Below are 18,481 nucleotides of genomic sequence, written 5' to 3'. Positions count from 1 at the left end.
CAACTTTGTATTAGAAGTGATCCCAACCCCTGACAATGAAAATGTGATACCACAGTAACTTTGTTCAGTTATTCTGCAGGTTGAACTAACTTTTTGCAGAGCTGTCAAAATAAAATGAAGGAGAGACTTACAATCAAAGAGGGGCAGAACAAATCATTTAATCACATAAATAAAAATGGGTCTAATTTTCAAACCAAAGTAAGTGAATCTGACAACTGTCTGTGGTTTGCACTGTTCCAAAATTCAATGGCAGAACATTGAGTTATGTAAATATATTTATTCAGGAACACCATTGCTGCAATCCCAGTCTGTTCTTGGCTGTGGATGACAGATTGCATTTCTCACGATTAGTTTTGTGTCATGAACTTATGTCTTTTAAGGGAGAGATTAAAATTGCCACAACCCTACTTACTCTGCATTCTCCAAAAGCAACCAGTGAGGAAGGCACTGATTTTTTCCCCTGACCTGCAATTAAATGATGTTCTTGTAATGTGAAACTTAAAAAGAAGTGGTAATAAAAAAAAAAAAGTAAAAACATAGTTTTAACGGCATGTATAAACAATCTGCAGTTCTAAGTAACCGTTGCAGCTAAATTGGAAGATGTGTCATGTTTTAATGTGGACCTGCCAAGTTCTGACCTAACAGCCCTTTTTAATTCTAGCAGATCCCGAGATACCTGCCTCCCACAACAGGGTGTCTCCTCTCCGTCGCTCTTCCATTTCCTCTCTCTCTCTCCAGCTGAAACCACCAACAGGTTCTCAACATTCCTCCCTTCCTCCCCCGCTAAAAGATCAAGGAACCTCAATATTCCAGGTGGTGGCATGAAGAATGCCGAGTTCATCAGTAGCACAAAAGCATCCCTTTCTCCCTCCAATCTGTTACCAACAGATTGCCACAATAGAATGCAAATGTACACAAGAGCTAGGATCATAGTCATGAGTGCAGTGCAACAGCCTATGATTTAATCTCAATATGGGGATTAAATAAAGTATTGTAAGAAGGGGGATAATTGAGATTCTATTAAGTTTGGGTCAGTTACACTCAAATCTCAAGTTTGAATGGTGTGAGAACAGACAGGATTAGTCCGATGTCAGCTATGTCTTCCCCTGCAGTTTAACTGACGGCAAATCCGCTTCCCACTGAATCTATTTACTTTCACATCTTAAGGCTAGCTTTGAGTTATCAGCTTTTTAAAAAAGTTGCTCGTCAGCTTTAGCTAGTTTTCTAGGTTGACATTCACGAGAAAATAGATTGCCTTTCGGCATTTTTTCACGAGCAGTTTCTCCTTAATCTGCACAATTGAAAATCACCCTACTGGACTAGCCAGCCCACTGCAGTCCTTGCATTCAGGCCTTGGGTCGACCTTCAGGCACCGACCTCATCCTGGGCCAGACAGCAAGCTCAACAGCTACTCAGGAAGTGCAATGGGCAGCCTCAGCTATCCGTAACCTATTGTGTCTGCTGATGTCAGCCTTGGGTCAATGGTAGCATCCTCACCTGTAAGTCAGAAGGTTGCGGGTTCACGTCGCACTCCAGAGACTTGAATACATAATCAAGGCTGACACTTCAGTGCAGCACTGAGGGAGTGCTGCACTGTTGCAGGTGTCACCTTTCAGATAAGACGTTAAACCGAGGCCCCATCCACCCTCTCAGATGGATGTAAAAGATCTCATAGCATAGTTTCGGAGCATAGGAATTCTCCCAGTGTCCTGCCGAACATTCACCCCTCAACCAACATTACTACAAACAGATTAAGTGACCATTTATCTCATTTCTGTATGCAGGGCCTTGCTGTGCATAAATTGTCTGTCACATTTTCTTACAATACAACACTGGCTACACTTCAAAAGTACTTCATTGACTGAAGTGTATTGGGATGTGCCAAGGTTGTGAAAGGCGCTATATAAATGTGTTCCTTCTTTGCAGGAACCTCCCTTAGCCTTCCCTCAACCTTGTTGAATAGAGTTTAGTCTTCCCTAGGCCTCATTGCTTCTTAGCTTAGGTCTTCCTGACTGTTCCAATCCCTAATTATGGTTGTTCCGCAGATCCTTTCTGCCTATAATTAGCGAAGGAAGTTCAAATACAAAGAAAAATATGTACACCCTGCATAACTGTAGGGTAAGCTTCTGACTTGCCTAATTGTTTGTATGTCAGTGAATGGTCCATGGCGTTTTGAATAAGTCCCATGTACTCTCTATCAACATGTGCACAAAATAACTTTCTTGATCAGTATGTTTCCAGCCCAACAAGGAAAGCAGCAAGAAGCAGTGCTGGGATCTAGCTCTGGGGAATGAAGTGAGGCAAGTGGACCATGCTTCAGTGGGAGAACATTTGGGAAATAGTGATCACAATATGGAACAGGACAAGGAAAAATCAAATTGAAAAAACTCAAGTGGAGGAGGGCTAATGTCAATGAGTTGAAAGGGATCTACTCCAGGTGGATTGGAATTAAAGATTGGCAGATAAACAGTAAATGAGCAATGGGAGGCCTTCAAAGCGGTGATAACTTAGGTACAGACTAGACATTATCATGATGGGAAAAGGAAGGGCATACAAAGCTGGAGCTCACTGGATAACTAAAGATAAAGAAATTAAAATAAGAAAAAGGTTTGAGATAAATGTCAAGTTCATAATTCAGTAGAGAATGAAGCTGAATTCAAAAAGTAGAGGAGAATTGGAAAAGGAAGTAAGAGGGGCAAAGTGTGTATGAAAATAGATTACCGGGTAACATAAAAGACAAACCAAAAGTCTTTTAGAAACATAAATAGTAAAAGAGTAGTCAAAGGAAGGGTGGGGCCGATTAGGGACCAAAAAGGAGATCCTCTTGTGGTAGTAGAGAGCCTGGGTGAGGTACTAAATGAATATTTTGCATCTGTCTTCACGAAAGAGGATGCCGTCAATGTCACAGTGAAGGAGGAGGTAGATGAGAAATTTGACAGGATAAAAGTAGAAAAAGAGGGCCTTAAAAAGTTAAGGGACTTAAAGTCGAAAAGGCACCCAGGCCTGGATGGGATGCATTCTCTGGTCCGAATGGGATGCATCCTAGGCAAGCATGGTGGAAATTGCGGAGACTCTGAACACAATCTACCAATCCGCCATAGGTATGGGAGTGGTGCTAAAGACTGGAGCGTTGTAAAAATTAAACCACCGTTTTAAAAAGTGGGAAGAGGAATAAACCGGCAACTACAGGCCAGCCAGCCTAATATGGGACAAAATTATTTGACATTTGGAAAAATATGAGTTAAAATGAAAGACAGCACGGATTTGTTAAAGATAAATCGTGATTGACTAATTTGATTGAGTTCTTTGATTAAGTACTGGAGAGGGCTGATGAGGTTAGCACGGTTGATGAGTACATGGACTTTCAAAAGGCGTTAGATAAAGTACCACATAATAGACTTGTTAGCGAAATGAAGCACACGGGATTAAAGGAGCAATGGCCACATACTCGGCAGAGTAGGAATCGCAGGATAGCTCAGATGAATACGTGGCTAGAGGAGTGGTGCAGAAGGGAGGGATTCAAATTCCTGGGACATTGGGACCGGTTCTGGGGGAGGTGGGACCAGTACAAACTGACGGTCTGCACCTGGGCAGGACTGGAGCCAATGTCCTAGGGGGGAGTGTTTGCTCGCGCTGTTGGGGAGGGGTTAAACTAATATGGCTGGGAGATGGGAACCTATGCAGGGAGGCAAAGGAAAGTAGAATGGGGGCAAAAGCAACAGATAGAAAGAAGAAAAGTAAAAGTGGAGGGCAGAGAAACCCAAGGCAAAAAGCAAAAAGGGCCACATTACAGCAAAATTCTAAAGGGGCAAAGTGTGTTAAAAAGACAAGCGTGAAGACTCTGTGCCTCAATGCGAGGAGTATTCATAATAAGGTGGACGAATTAACTGCGCAAGCAACAAGTAACGAATATAATATAACTGGCATCACGGAGACATGGCTCCAGGGTGACAAAGGCTGGGAAGTCAACATCCAGGGGTATTCAACATTCAGGAAGGATAGACAGAAACGAAAAGGAGGTGGGGTGGCGTTGCTGGTTGAAGAGGAAATTAACGCAATAGTAAGGAAGGACATTAGCTTGGATGACGTGGAATCGGTATGGGTGGAGCTACGGAATGGCAAAGGGCAGAAAACGCTAGTGGGAGTTGTGTGCAGACCACCAAACAGTAGTAGTGAGGTTGGGGGCAGCATCTAACAAGAAATTAGGGATGCGTGCAATAAAGGTACAGCAGTTATCATGGGCGACTTTAACCTACATATAGATTGGGCAATGCGGTAGAGGAGGATTTCCTGGAGTGTATTAGGGATGGTTTTCTAGACCAATATGTCGAGGAACCAACTAGAGGGCTGGCCAGCCTCGACTGGGTGATGTGTAATGAGAAGGGACTAATTAGCAATCTTGTTTTGCGAGGCCCTTTGGGGAAAGAGTGACCATAATATGGTAGAATTCTTTATTAAGATGGAGAGTGACACAGTTAATTCAGAGACTAGGGTCCTGAACTTAAGGAAAGGTAACTTCGATGGTCTGAAACATGAATTGGCTAGAATAGACTGGCGAATGATACTTAAAGGGTTGACGGTGGATAGGCAATGGCAAACATTTAAAGATCACATGGATGAACTTCAACAATTGTACATCCCTGTCTGGAGTAAAAATAAAACGGGGAAGGTGGCTCAACCGTGGCTAACAAAGGAAATTAAGGATAGTGTTAAATCCAAGGAAGAGGCATATAAATTGGCCAGAAAAAGCAGAAAATCTGAGGACTGGGAGAATTGTATAATTCAACAGAGGAGGACAAAGGGTTTAATTAGGCGGGGGGAAATAGAGTATGAGAGGAAGCTTGCTGGAAACATAAAAACTGACTGCAAAAGCTTCGATAGATATGTGAAGAGAAAAAGATTAGTGAAGACAAACGTAGGTCCCTTGCAGTCAGATTCAGGTGAATTTATAATGGGGAACAAAGAAATGGCAGACCAGTTGAACAAATACTTTGGTTCTGTCTTCACGAAGGAAGACACAAATAACCTTCCAGAAAAACTAGGGGACTGAGAGTCTAGTGAGAAAGAGGAACTGAAGGAAATCCTTATTCGGCGGGAAATTGTGTTAGGGAAATTGATGGGATTGATGGCCGATAAATCCCCGGGGCCTGATGGTCTGCATCCCAAAGTACTTAAGGAAGTGGCCCTAGAAATAGTGGATTCATTGGTGATCATTTTCCAACAGTCTATCGACTCTGGATCAGTTCCTATGGATTGGAGGGTAGCTAATGTAACACCACTTTTTAAGAAAGGAGGGAGAAGAAAACGGGTAATTATAGACTGGTTAGCCTGACATCAGTAGTGGGGAAAATGTTGGAATCAATTAGTAAAGATGAAAGAGCAGCGCATTTGGAAAGCAGTGACAGGATTGGTCCAAGTCAGCATTGATTTATGAAAGGGAAATCATGCTTGGCAAATCTAGAATTTTTGAGGATGTAACTGGTAGAGTGGACAAGGGAGAACCAGTGGATGTGGTGTATTTGGACTTTCAAAAGGCTTTTGACAAGATCCCACACAAGAGATTGGTGGGCAAAATTAAAGCACATGGTATTGGGGGTAATATACTGACGTGGATAGAGAACTGGTTGCCAGACAGGAAGCAGAGAGTCGGAATAAACGGGTCCTTTTCAGAATGGCATGCAGTGACCAGTGGGGTGCCGCAGGGCTCAGTGCTTTGACCCCAGCTCTTTACAATATACACTAATGAGTTAGATGAAGGAACTGAGTGTAATATCTCCAAGTTTGCAGATGACACTAAGCTGGGTGGCGGTGTGAGCTGTAAGGAGGACGCCAAGAGGCTGCAGGGTGACTTGGACAGGTTATGTAAGTGGGCAAATGCATGGCAGATGCAGTATAATGTGGATAAATGTGAGGTTATCCACCTTGGTGGCAAAAAAATGAAGGCTGAATATTATCTGAATGGCGGCAGATTAGGAAAAGGGGAGATGTAACGAGACTTGGATGTCATGATCCATCAGTCATTGAAAGTTGGCATGCAGGTACAGCGGGCGGTGAAGGCGGCAAATGGTATGTTGGCCTTCATAGCTAGGGGATTCGAGTATAGGAGCAGGGAGATCTTACAGCAGTTGTACAGGGCCTTGGTGAGGCCTCACCTGGAATAGTGTGTTCAGTTTTGGTCTCCTAATCTGAGGAAGGACGTTCTTGCTATTGAGTGCGTGCAGCGAAGGTTCACCAGACTGATTCCCGGGATGGCAGGACTGACATATGAGGAGAGACTGGATCGACTGGGCCTGTATTCACTGGAGTTTCGAAGGATGAGAGGGGGTGTCATAGAAACATATAAAATTCTGACGGGACTGGACAGGTTAGATGCAGGAAGAATGGTCCCGATGTTGGGGAAGTCCAGAAACAGGGGACACAGTCTAAGGATAAGGGGTAAGCCATTTAGGACTGAGACAAGGAGAAACTTCTTCACTCAGAGTTGTTAACTTGTGGAATTCCCTACCGCAGAGAGTTGCTGATGCCAGTTCGTTGGATATATTCAAGAGGGAGTTAGATGTAGCCCTTACAGCTAAAGGGATCAATGGGTATGGAGAGAAAGCAGGAAAGGGGTACCGCGGTGAACGATCAGCCATGATCTTATTGAATGGTGTGCAGGCTCGAAGGGCCGAATCCTGCATCTATTTTCTGTGTTTCTATGGATACAAAAATAAACAGTGAGGGGAAGAGTAACAGACGTCAGGAAGACATAGACAGACTAGTGAAATGGGCAGATGAAATTTAGCAGAGAGGAGTGAAATGATTCATTTTGGTAGGAAGAATGAGCGAGGCAATATAAGCTAAAATGGTACAATTTTAAAGAGGGTGCAGGAACAGAGACACCTGGGGGTATATGCGGATAATTTCACAGTTCTCCACATTATATTCCATTTGCCACCTTCTTGCCCAATCACTTAACCTGTATATATCCCTTTGCAGCCTCTTTACATGCTCCTCACAGCTTGCTTTCCCACATAGCTTCGTATCTTCAGCAAACTTAGCTATATTATACTCAGTCCCCTCATCTAAGTCACTGATATAGATTGTTAATATCTGATGCTCAAGCACGGATCCTTGTGGCACTCCACGAGTTACACCCTATCATCCCGAAAATGACCCATTTATTCCAACTCTGTTTTCTGTCCGTTAACCAATCCTCAATCCATGCTAATACATTGTCCCCAATTAAGTGAGCCCGAATCTTGATTAACAACCTTTTGTGTGGCACCTTATTGAATGCTTCTGAAAATCAAAACATACTACATCCACTGGTTTTCCCTCATCTACCCTGCTAGTTACACCCTCAAAAAACAAATCTGTCAAGCACGATTTCCCTTTCATAAAACCATGCTGATTCTGCCTAATCATGTTACAATTTTCTAAGTGCCCTGTTACCATGTCTTTAATAATAGATTCTTTTTTTCGACTACTGATGTCAGGCTAACTGACCTAGAGTTCTCTGCTTTTTCTCACTATCCTTTCTTGAACAGCGGAGTTACATTTGCTACCTTCCAATCCTTGAGGACCGTTCTTAAATCTAGCGAATTTTGGAAGATCAAAACCAATGAATGCACTATCTCTGCAGCCACCTCTTTTAGAATCCCAGGATGTAGGCCATCAGGTTCAGGGGATTTGTTGGCTGTTAATCTCATTAATTTCTCCAGTATTTTTTAATTACTAATATTAATTACTTTTCGTTCCTCACTCCCATTAGAGCTTTGGTTCACCACAATTGTTCTTGGTGTCTTCTACTGTGAAGACATATACAAAATATTTGTTCAACGTCCCTGTCATTTCCTTATTCCCCAATATAATTCATGCTCCAAACAAAATGGCTGAATTTAATCAATTCAGTAATTGTTAGAAATAGAAATAAAAATAAAAATCATCCAAGTTAGCTACCTGCAGTGAATGAATACCTGCACTTACGTAGGACTTGGACACGCGCATATCCCTCGATGTACCCTGCTGGAGTGCTGCTCTGACATTTGTACACAGTTCCATCATACACCTCCACATTGTTAATGCGCAGAGTTCCATTGTCAAATTCCTCAAACCGACTGTCCTACAAGTTAAGCATAACAATCAGGAGCCATTGAAATTCATAGCAGCCTGGGAGCCACAGATTAAACAAAAAAAAGTACACACTGCACACGTGTCAAAATTTAAAAAAAATGTTTTTTCTCTGAATGACTTCAAAGGAATTGAGTGTTAAAATTTGGGTTTCAGCTAGCTTGGAAGGAAGATGGTTAATGTCTATTGGCACGAATACAAGCCCTCATTTCTCTTATCTAGAACTAGGCGAGCATGCCAGGAGATCTCAGGGACGCCATAATCGTGACCATCTTCAAACAAAGGGACAAGTCTGACTGCGGTAACTACAGACGAATTTCCCTGCTGTGGGCCACAGGAAAAGTCATCGCAAGAATCCTCCTCAATCGTTTTCTTCCTGTGGCTAAAGAGCTCCTTCCAGAATTGCAATGTGGATTCCATCCACTAAGTGGCACAACGGACATGAACTTCACTGCGCAACAATAAGAGAAATGCAGGGAACAGCATCAACCTTTGTACATGACCTTCTTGGACCTCACAAAGGCCTTTGACACTGCCCCCCCATATGGCTGAGACGTGGACTATATACAGCAGGTACCTCAAAACGCTGAAGTATCACTAGCGCAGCCTCCACAAGATCCTGCAAATCCATTGGCAGGATAAATGCACCAGGTCAGTGTTTTTGCTCAGGTCAACATCCCCAGCATCGAAGCATTGACCACGCTCGATCAGCTCTGTTGGGCGGGCCACATCATCCGCATGCCCGACATGAGACTCCCAAAGCAAGCACTTTATGCAGAGCTTCGACACAGCAAGCGAGCCCCATGTGGGCAGAGGAAACGCTTCAAGGACAACCTCAAAGCCTCCTTGACAAAGTGCAACATTCCCATCGACACCTGGGAATCAGTGGTCCACAACCGCCCAAAATGGAGGAAGAGCAGCCGGGAGGGCGCTGAGCAACTCGAGTCCTGTTGCCGACAATAAGCAGAAACCAAGCGTAGACAGCGAAAGGAGCGTGCATCACCCCAGGCTCCCCGGCCACCCTTTCCTTCAACCACTGTCTGCCCCACCTGAGAGAGAGACTGTAGGTCCTGCATTAGACTCCTTAGTCACTTGAGAACTCACTTTAAGAGTGGAAGCAAGTCATCCTCGACTCCGAGGATCTGCCTATGATGATGCTGGTTAACGTCTCAAACATTAATACTTATGAAATGGAAGAGTTGCTTTGGCACACGGACCAATACTATAGATGCAACTTTGTTTCAGTCGGTTTGTGAAGTGAACCGAGAAGTTGCATTGTCTCTGAGGTGTGGTGGTGGTGGGTTGGCTTCTTGAACTCAATGGTTTACAAATGAGTAGTTAGCTAAGTTACTTCAGAAGGCTCAAAGAGTGGTACTGGATTTGTGCAAGGACAGGAATCAGGCTCGACCGCAATGGCCTCTGTTGAAATGTAGAGGTCCTCTACCAACCTGACCCCGCCACACAGCACTGCCCCCCAATTATCAAAATCCATGACGAGGCCCATTTTTCATACCTCGGTAGCCGACTGTCAATAAGAGCAGACAATGGCCAACATTCACCATCTACGATTCACGGATGATAAAGAACAGAAAAACAGCTCTAGCTTCTAGCACTGAATAGCATTAAGGCAATAAATTGGATAACTGGACAACTCGTTTGCCACATTGAGGCCTGTGGACTCTGAGGGTGTACACACCACCAGAGAGAGCACAGCAACAACAGATGAAGCAAATCAGCTGAATACAAGTTGGAGGATATCATGCAAAAATAGTACAGTGCCCTGGTCAAACTGTACCTCACGTGTGGAGTTCAGTTTTAGTCACCAAGGCATAAGGGAAAGATTCAAGTTAGGAAGTGCAGAGAAAAGTCAAGAACCTGCTCAAGCCAGTCAAAAGATTGAGCTACAAAGAAAAGAATGAAGAAAATTAGGCCCTTTATCGCTGAAGGATTGTGACTAAGGACAGTTTATAGAAGTAGAAAGATATTAAAAGGCATATTAGATTAATCTGGAGCCAGGATACCAGAACAAGGGGCAATAGTAAAACATTAATGGAAAGAAAGCCAAGGACTGGTCAGGAAAAACTTTGTTAAACAAAAGAATGAACAGTGGAGTCTAATAAACTTATTCAAGAGTTAATTAGATGAAGTGATGGGCGATTGTTGGTCGTTCTTTTTAAATGGATGAGCTAACATGGTCTAAATGGCCTCACGTATCTGTCCCTATCTGATTTTCCAAATTAAAATACTGTATTAGAATAAGCCATAAAATATCATATAAAAGTGAATGACCACCATGTAGTTCAAACTTTAAAATAATTTTGTCATTTGCTCGAAAGAATGTTAAAATTTTAAGACTCTCAAATTACAAATAAAGTCAGCAGCATGCTGAGTCCGGGGTAATAATTTGATGAGAACACTCAAACAGGATGTACATGAAACAGGCAAAAATCTAAACATCTTGTTCTGTTCCAGAAACTTAAATCTTTTTTCTAGCACCTGCAGGCCTAGTTGTTTGAACAGTACGATGAAATTACTAACAAACTAAGCAGTTAGGAAACTTTCTAATAAAATCATCATCATTGGCTGTCCCCTGGAATCGAGGAAGACTTGCTTCCACTCTAAAAATGAGTCCTTAGGTGGCTGAACAGTCCCTGTCACAAGTGGGATGGAGAGTCGTCGAGGGAAAGGGAGATGGGACTGGTTTGCCGCATGCCCTTTCCACTGCCTACGCTTGATTTCTGCATGCTCTCGGCGATGAGACTCGAGGTGCTCAGCGCCCTCGCGGATGCACTTCCTCCACTTAGGATGGTTTTGGCCAGGGACTCCCCAGGTGTCAGTGGTGATGTCGCACTTTATCAGGGAGGTTTTGAGGGTGTCCTTGTAACGTTTCCTCTGCCCACCTTTGGCTCGTTTGCCATGAAGGAGTTCCGAGTAGAGCGCTTGCTTTGAAATTCTCGTGTCTGGCATGCGAACAATGTGACCTGCCCAGCAGAGCTGATCAAGTGTGGTCAGTGCTTCAATGCTGGGGATGTTGGCCTGGTCAAGGACGCTAACGTTGGTGCGTCTGCCCTCCCAGGGGATTTGTAGGATCTTGCGGAGACATCATTGGTGGTATTTTTCCAGCGACTTGAGGTGGTCCACGTCTCCGAGCCATACAGGAGGGTGGTTATTACTTCAGCCCTGTAGACCATGAGCTTGGTGGCAGATTTGATGGCCTGGTCTTCGAACACTCTTTTCCTCAGGCGGCCAAAGGCTGCACTGGCGCACTGGAGGTGGTGTTGAATCTCATCGTCAATGCCTGCTCTTGTTGATAGGAGGCTCCCGAGGTATGGGAAATAGTCCACGTTGTCCAGGACCGCGCCATGGATCTTGATAACTCGGGGGCAGTGCTGTGTGGCGGGGACAGGCTGGTGGTGGACCTTTGTCTTATGGATGTTTAGCGCAAGGCCCATGCTTTCGTACGCCTCAGTAAATACGTTGACTATGACTTGAGTTCACCCTCTATGTGCGCAGACGTAGGCGTCATCCGCGTACTGTAGCTCGACGACTGAGGTTGAGGTAGTCTTGGATCTGGCCTGGAGACGACGAAGGTTGTACAGGTTCCCACTGGTTCTGTAGTTTAGATCCACTCCAGCGGGGAGCTTGTTGACTGAAGTGGAGCATAGCAGCAAGGAAGATTGAGACGAGGGTTGGGGGAATGGCGTAGCCCTGTTTATAGAAATATAGAAACTAGGTGCAGGAGTAGGCCATTCGGCCCTTCTAGCCTGCACCACCATTCAATGAGTTCATGGCTGAACATGCAACTTCAGTACCCCATTCCTGCTTTCTCACCATACCCCTTGATCCCCCTAGTAGTAAGGACTTCATCTAACTCCTTTTTGAATATATTTAGTGAATTGGCCTCAACAACTTTCTGTGGTAGAGAATTTAACAGGTTCACCACTCTCTGGGTGAAGAAATTCCTCCTCATCTCGGTCCTAAATGGCTTCCCCCTGATCCTTAGACTGTGTCCCCTGGTTCTGGACTTCCCCAACATTGGGAGCATTCTTCCTGCATCTAACCTGTCTAACCCCGTCAGAATTTTAAACGTTTCTATGAGGTCCCCTCTCATTCTTCTGAACTCCAGTAAATACAAGCCCAGTTGATCCAGTCTTTCTTGATAGGTCAGTCCCACCATCCCGGGAATCAGTCTGGTGAACCTTCGCTGCACTCCCTCAATAACCCGGTCCGGACATAGATTGGACCTGTAATGGATTCGTTGGTAAGGATCACGACCTGCGTGTCATCGTGGAGCAGGCGGAGGATGTTAATGAACTTTTGGGGGCATCCGAAACAGAGGAGGACGTTCCATAGACTCTTGCGGCTGACAGCGGCAAAGGCCTTTGTAAGGTCGAAGGAGGCCATGTCTAAGGGCTGGTGCTGTTCACTGCATTTTACCTGCAGCTGTTGCGCTGTAAAAATCATGACCGTTGTGCCTCGTAGGGGACGAAATCCGCACTGTGACTCCGGGAGGAACTCCTCAGCCACAGGGAGAAGACGTTTGAGGAGGTCTCGAGCAGCGACTTTCCCAGTGGCCGACAACAGGAAGGTTCCTCTGTAGTTGCCGCAGTCGGACTTGTCCCCTTTTTTTTTTAAAAAGATGGTCATGATCACTGGATCTCAGAGATCACCCGGCATGCGCTCCTCCCTCCAGATGAGAGAGATGAGGTCATGTATTCGCGCCAACAGTGCCCTTCCGCCATACTTCAGTGCCTCAGCGAGGATTCCATCTGCACCCGTAACCTTGTTATTCTTAAGCTGTCATGGCCTTTTCTACCTCGTGCAGTGCTGGGGTTTTATTGAGGTGGTGACGGGTAGCATGCAGCGGGATGGAGTCGAGAACACTTGAGTCAAAGGCAAGAGTCTCGATTGAGCAGATCTTCGAAGTGCTCCTTCCAGCGGGCCCCGACTGCCTCGGTGTCCTTGAAGGTTTCCCCGTTCTTGGCCAGCAATGGGGTGGGGCCTTGGGTGTTTGGACTGTAGGTGGCCTTGACTGCAATGAAGAATCCTTGCACATCATGGCTGTCGGCCAGCTGCTGTATCTCCTGTGCTTTCTCCATCTAACACCTGTTCTTTAGGTTCCGAGTTTTTTGTTAGACCTCGGCCTTAAGCCATCTGTAATGCTGCCTTGCTGCTCCCAAGTTGGGTTGTTGTTTAAGGCTCAGGAATGCCCTGCGCTTACGAATCTATTAGCTCTTGGAGCTCCTGGTCATTCTCATCAAACCAGTCCTGGTGTTTCCTGGTTGAGTGACCGATCGTCTCTTCGCAGGCACTGGTTATGGAGGCCAAGAGGGCAGACCAAGCACTGTGGGCATTCTGCGTCTCGGGGTCATCAAGGCACGCCAGGTTAGCTGTGAGGCGCTGACTGTATAACGTTCAATTAGTCATTTTGAATGGTTCATGTTAATTGGTTTCACTGGAAGTGTTGGATGAGATGACTATTGCTACAATACCAATTAGCATTAGTCATTGAAAGTGCTTTGTCCCTTCCAAGTACTATGCAATCTGATTAGTTGCTGTTGGAGGATAGTGTAGGATTGCTCCACTATGTGGGACCAGTGAACAAAGGTAACTGTAGATTCAGGTGCGAGCAGCTCTTGTTTCTATTGTTGAGAGTTCAACAGTGCCAGCACAGTGGATGACTTAGCAACATACTCCTCAGGAACAACCCATATCAGGTTAACATTTGTTTCAGCTGCTTTGAAAAGCACCGACAGTAAAACATTAACATTTACATCAGGTGTTAGCTGTGACTCAGAGGTAGCACTGTCGCCTCTCAGTCAGAAGGTTGTGGGGTTCAAACCCAGGAACTTCAGTACAAAATTTAGGCTAACAATCCAGTACAGTGCTGAGGGAGCGCAGCACTGTCAGAGGTGCTGTCTTTCAGATGAGATGTTACATGCACTCTCTGATGTAAAAGATCCCATGGTACTATTCTTCCCCGTGTCCTGACCAATATTTATCCCCCAACTAACACCTAAAAATAGATTGTCTGGTCACATCACATTGCTGTTTGTGGAACCAGCGAATTGGCCGCCGCGTTTCTTACATGAAAACAACAGTTACACTTTGCTGTAAAGTGCTTAAGCACGGCCAGAAATCGCAAAAGGCACTAGAAAACACTGACTATTTGCACTACGCCTGCATCCTCTGGACTCCGCCCCTGACACCTCTAGCGATTGTGCAGGCAGGCGGCGGGGGGGGGGGGGGGGGGAGTTGGAGAGAGACATGAGGGTAGGGAGAGAGAGAGAGAGAGAGAGAGAGAGAGAGAGAGAGACAGACACATGGGGGAGGGGCAGAGACACACGGCGGGGGGGGGGGGCGGTGGTGTGAGAGTGAGAGTGAGAGAGAGAGAGAGAGAGAGAGAGAGAGAGAGAGAGAGAGAGAGAGAGAGAGAGAGAGAGAGAGAGAGAGAGAGAGAGAGACAGACAGACAGTCAGAGACGGGGAGATGGGGTGGAGAGAGAAAGACACAGCGGGGGGGAAGAAAGAGACACAGGCAGGGGAAGAGAGACACACAGGTGGGGAAAGAGAGAGAGAGAGAGAGAGAGAGAGAGAGAGAGAGAGAGAGAGAGAGAGAGAGAGAGAGAGAGAGAGAGAGAGAGAGATGTAGAAGCGGGGGGGAATTGGAGGGGAGAGAGGGAATTCAGGGACGATGTATCACGTTCTTCCAACCCCCTTTGCACCCAAACCTGATTTCTCGGAAAGCTCGGTGCGTGTTTTACAAGGGACATCATTGGAGTGGATGAAATCTGAAAGTCACGACACTGTCACTATTCACTTCACACCCAAAAAACCTGTTAACAATCCGTGACCCACACACAATGCCTCATCTGTGGCGGGGTGGGGGTGGGGGGAGGCGGGAAATGAGTGTCAGGAACGTGGGCCGGAGGAAGCATGCATTTGGGCCGGGAGAGGGAGAAAATGTGGTGGGGGTGTCAGGGACTTTGGCTGGGGTTGACATGCACTTGGGCTGGGTTTAGGGATTTGGGAGGCTTTTGCTGGGTTTGTGGCACTCGACCCTCTCTGCGACTGCTTGCAGGGGAGTTTTGAAGTCAGAATGGCTTGAATTACACTTTGCAAAGTCGCTCAGAACTTGGGCTGGGAAGTCCCAATTACACACTCGAGAAACTTCTGGGTGTGGCTTATCCTCCAATGGGACCAATCAGCAATCAGGTCATTTGATAATGGAGAGTCAATCAGCCAGAAACACAGTACAAATAACTGGGTCCCTATATAAATGTAAAAAGAGGTAGTTATAACTAAAAACTGTATTGAAATGCCATAAAGCAGTGCTGCCCTGATGGCTCACTATAAACATAGCTAGAAGTGAAACCTAAGATTTTTAGTACATTTTTGCAATTGAACATGAAAACCATTCAATGATTCATCTGTGCTGTCTGCTGATGTCAGCAGGGACTGCGACAGTGGCGCTACAATTGGTCTCAGCATTCCTGAGTAATGAAGGAGGATAAAATCATCCAGAGCTCCCAACTGCAAATTCAGTAATGCCCGCTCGAAACGTGCATGTATGGATGAAGGGAAAGGAAAAAACACGACTCAGCTTAGATGTCCTCCTCTTCTGTTTGAATAGCCAAACAACAGCCAGGATTCATACTTGAAAAATGGCTCCAGGTGAAACACTGCTGCTGCTCATGGAACTATATCAGAACAAGAATTACTGCTTTCAGAAGAGGAAAAGATAAACATTTACAGTGACGCCTTCTTCGCCAACATGAGCTACATATAAACCACACAGAGGCCTCCAAAGATTAGTGACATACTTACACCAGAAATGTCTACATTGTTCCGGAACCAGGTAACTGTGGGAGATGGGGTGGCCCGGGTGCTACAGTGCAAAAATCCTGGCTTCCCTTCATCTAGCTGGCAGTCTATTGGTTTGGCTACCCACTCTGGGATTGCTGTGAATGGAGAGAAGAATTCACAAGATTAAATTTATAAAACCCAACATCCCAATACCACTAAACTTCAAGTACAGAATGAGCTTTCAGGTCATTAACAAAATAAAGCCTTCTGACTAGTGTCAGCTGTGGCTCAGTGGGTAGCACTCTCGCCTGAATCAGAAGGTTGTGGGTTCAAGTCCCACTCCAGGGACTTCAGCACAAAAATCTAGGCAGTGCAGTACTGAGGGAGTGCTGCATTGTCAGAGGTGCCGTCTTTTGGATGAGATGTTAACCTGCTCACTCAGCTGGATGTAAAAGATCTCATGGCACTATTTCAAAGAAGAGCAGGGGAGTTATCCCCAGTGTCCTGGCCAATATTTATCCATCAATCAACACTACAAAAATAGATGATCTCGTCATTATCACATGGCTGTTTGTGGGAGCTTGCTGTGTGCAAATTGGCTGTCGCGTTTCCTACATTACAACAGTGACTACACTCCAAAAAGTACGTAATTGGCTGTAAAGTGCTTGGAGACGTCCGGTGGTCGTGAAAGATGTGAAAGAAATGCAAATCTTTCTTTATCATTTATTTAAAATTATATTAAAAGAAAATAAATCAGGATTCCCACCAAGCTGTGTCAAATCGCACTCCCCTGATGACTCAGTAGGCACATGCATCATGAATTGTGGCACTAAGCCAGATTAGAGTTTCCAAGTTTGATCACTGGTCTTTGCTGTGGGTGGTATTAAGAGACACTATACTCTAGGACCCCCTGTTAGAGAGAGAAAAATGCACTCTGGCACATTTCCAGCTCCTGATCACTTTCCCTTTCTAAAATTGCATACACTGACATAAGTTGAGGATTTTCAGGTCAGTTGTGATGGCTTGGCAGGAACAGCTTGCTGAGACTCATCTAGACTCACAAATGAAAAATGGTCCATTGGGTAAGGCAGTGGGCATCTCGAACTATAGTCAGCATGTTTCACGAGAGGGTAAAGGAGCAGGTAAGAGAAGGGAAAAGCTAAAAGGGAAGGCCGTGGCGGGAATGGAAAGTTACTGTTATCATTATACCATTAGTACCAATTTCCAGAACAGGACAGGAGCAAGTATGCATAAGCTCCTGAAAGGAAACCCAAGGGCAGCAGTAACAGGAAAGCTCCAGCTTCTACTTGTCCATTAGAAAAAAGAAAATTTGTTGTAACTGAAGGCACAGCTTAAAAGTCTCCAAACAGTATTCAAAAGTAGGCAGATGTGTTTTTCTTTTCTCTGCTGCTTATTCCTTACTGGAGATGGTGTAGGTACTGGCATCTATACAATACCTTACAATTCACGCGTGAGCCTAGGCAATAGTAAGTGCTTGCTGAATATTTGGACCATCACAACTAAGCCCAGTTCAGTCCTCGCTCATTGTGCACACGTACATATTTTAACAGGGAGGCACTGGAGAGCAATCAGTAATGGAAATCAGCTGACTTTTCCCCTCAGCCCCAGGAATCAATGCCCCACTGTTATCTTCCCCAAAAATACAATTGAGTTATTTGCATTACAATTGTCAGCTTGGCTCAGTTGTTGGCACTCATGACTGTATCAAGTTGCGGGTTTAAACCCACTGCAATACACAATCTGTGGCTGATACTGCAATGCCCTGCCAACATCCAATCCTCAGCCAAGTACACAAAAACAGAGAAATATTTGTGGAATCTGTTGCCAAATTAGCTGCCATGTTTCCCTATGTGAGTTAGTACAATTCATAGGATTATATAGGATTTACAGCACAGAAACAGGTCATTTGGCCCAACCAGTCCATTCCGGTGTTTATGCTCCTCTCGAGCCACCTCCTGTTTTTCCTCGTCTAACCCCATCAGTATAGTCCTCTATTCCCTTCTCCCTCTTATGCTCATCTAACCACCCCTTAAGTGCATCTACACTTATGTACTTCTCAATTATTATGACCATATTGTATTATTGTCATTATTACTTAGATGTTGCCCTACTTTTACTTCTTTTATCTGCTCTGATTCATTCCCCATTACAAGATCTAATAGCGAATCCTCCCTTGTTGGGCTTTTTATATATTGGGTTAGAAAGAAATCCTGTACACATTATAGGAACTCCATTCCCTTATCCCCTTTACCCACCTCTTCTGTCCAATTAATATCAAGGTAGTTGAAATCCTGCATGATTATTCTATATCTTTTCTAATTTCCTTAATTTTTTTTGTATATTTCTTCCTCCACCTCCCTTCCACTATTGGGTGGTCTGCAGACTAGACCCATTAGTGTGTTTGATCATTTATTATCTTTTATCTCTGTCCACATGGATTCTGTTTCTATCTTGGCGATAGCCGAGTCACTTTTTTCTACTGCAATTATGTTATCCCCAATAAGTTCAACTATTCCACCTTCCCTTTTTCCCTCTCCTTTTCT

General features: G+C 44.9%; 1 protein-coding gene across 1 annotated transcript in view; it reads right to left on the bottom strand.

Moving 5' to 3' along the window:
- Positions 1-18,481, bottom strand: part of LOC139267464 (inactive tyrosine-protein kinase 7-like) — a 408,288-nt gene that overhangs the window by 58,445 nt on the left and 331,362 nt on the right. The window contains exons 8-9 of the mRNA XM_070885824.1: positions 15,939-16,072; positions 7,969-8,104 (exon numbers count right to left, since the gene is read on the bottom strand). Coding sequence (XP_070741925.1) covers positions 7,969-8,104; positions 15,939-16,072 — 270 coding nt within the window. The remainder of the gene's footprint in view (positions 1-7,968; positions 8,105-15,938; positions 16,073-18,481) is intronic.

The sequence above is a fragment of the Pristiophorus japonicus genome, chromosome 7 (assembly GCF_044704955.1).
Source record: "Pristiophorus japonicus isolate sPriJap1 chromosome 7, sPriJap1.hap1, whole genome shotgun sequence".
In the NCBI taxonomy this organism is placed as follows: Eukaryota; Metazoa; Chordata; class Chondrichthyes; family Pristiophoridae; genus Pristiophorus; species Pristiophorus japonicus.
This window is presented reverse-complemented; position numbering and strand designations above follow the sequence as displayed.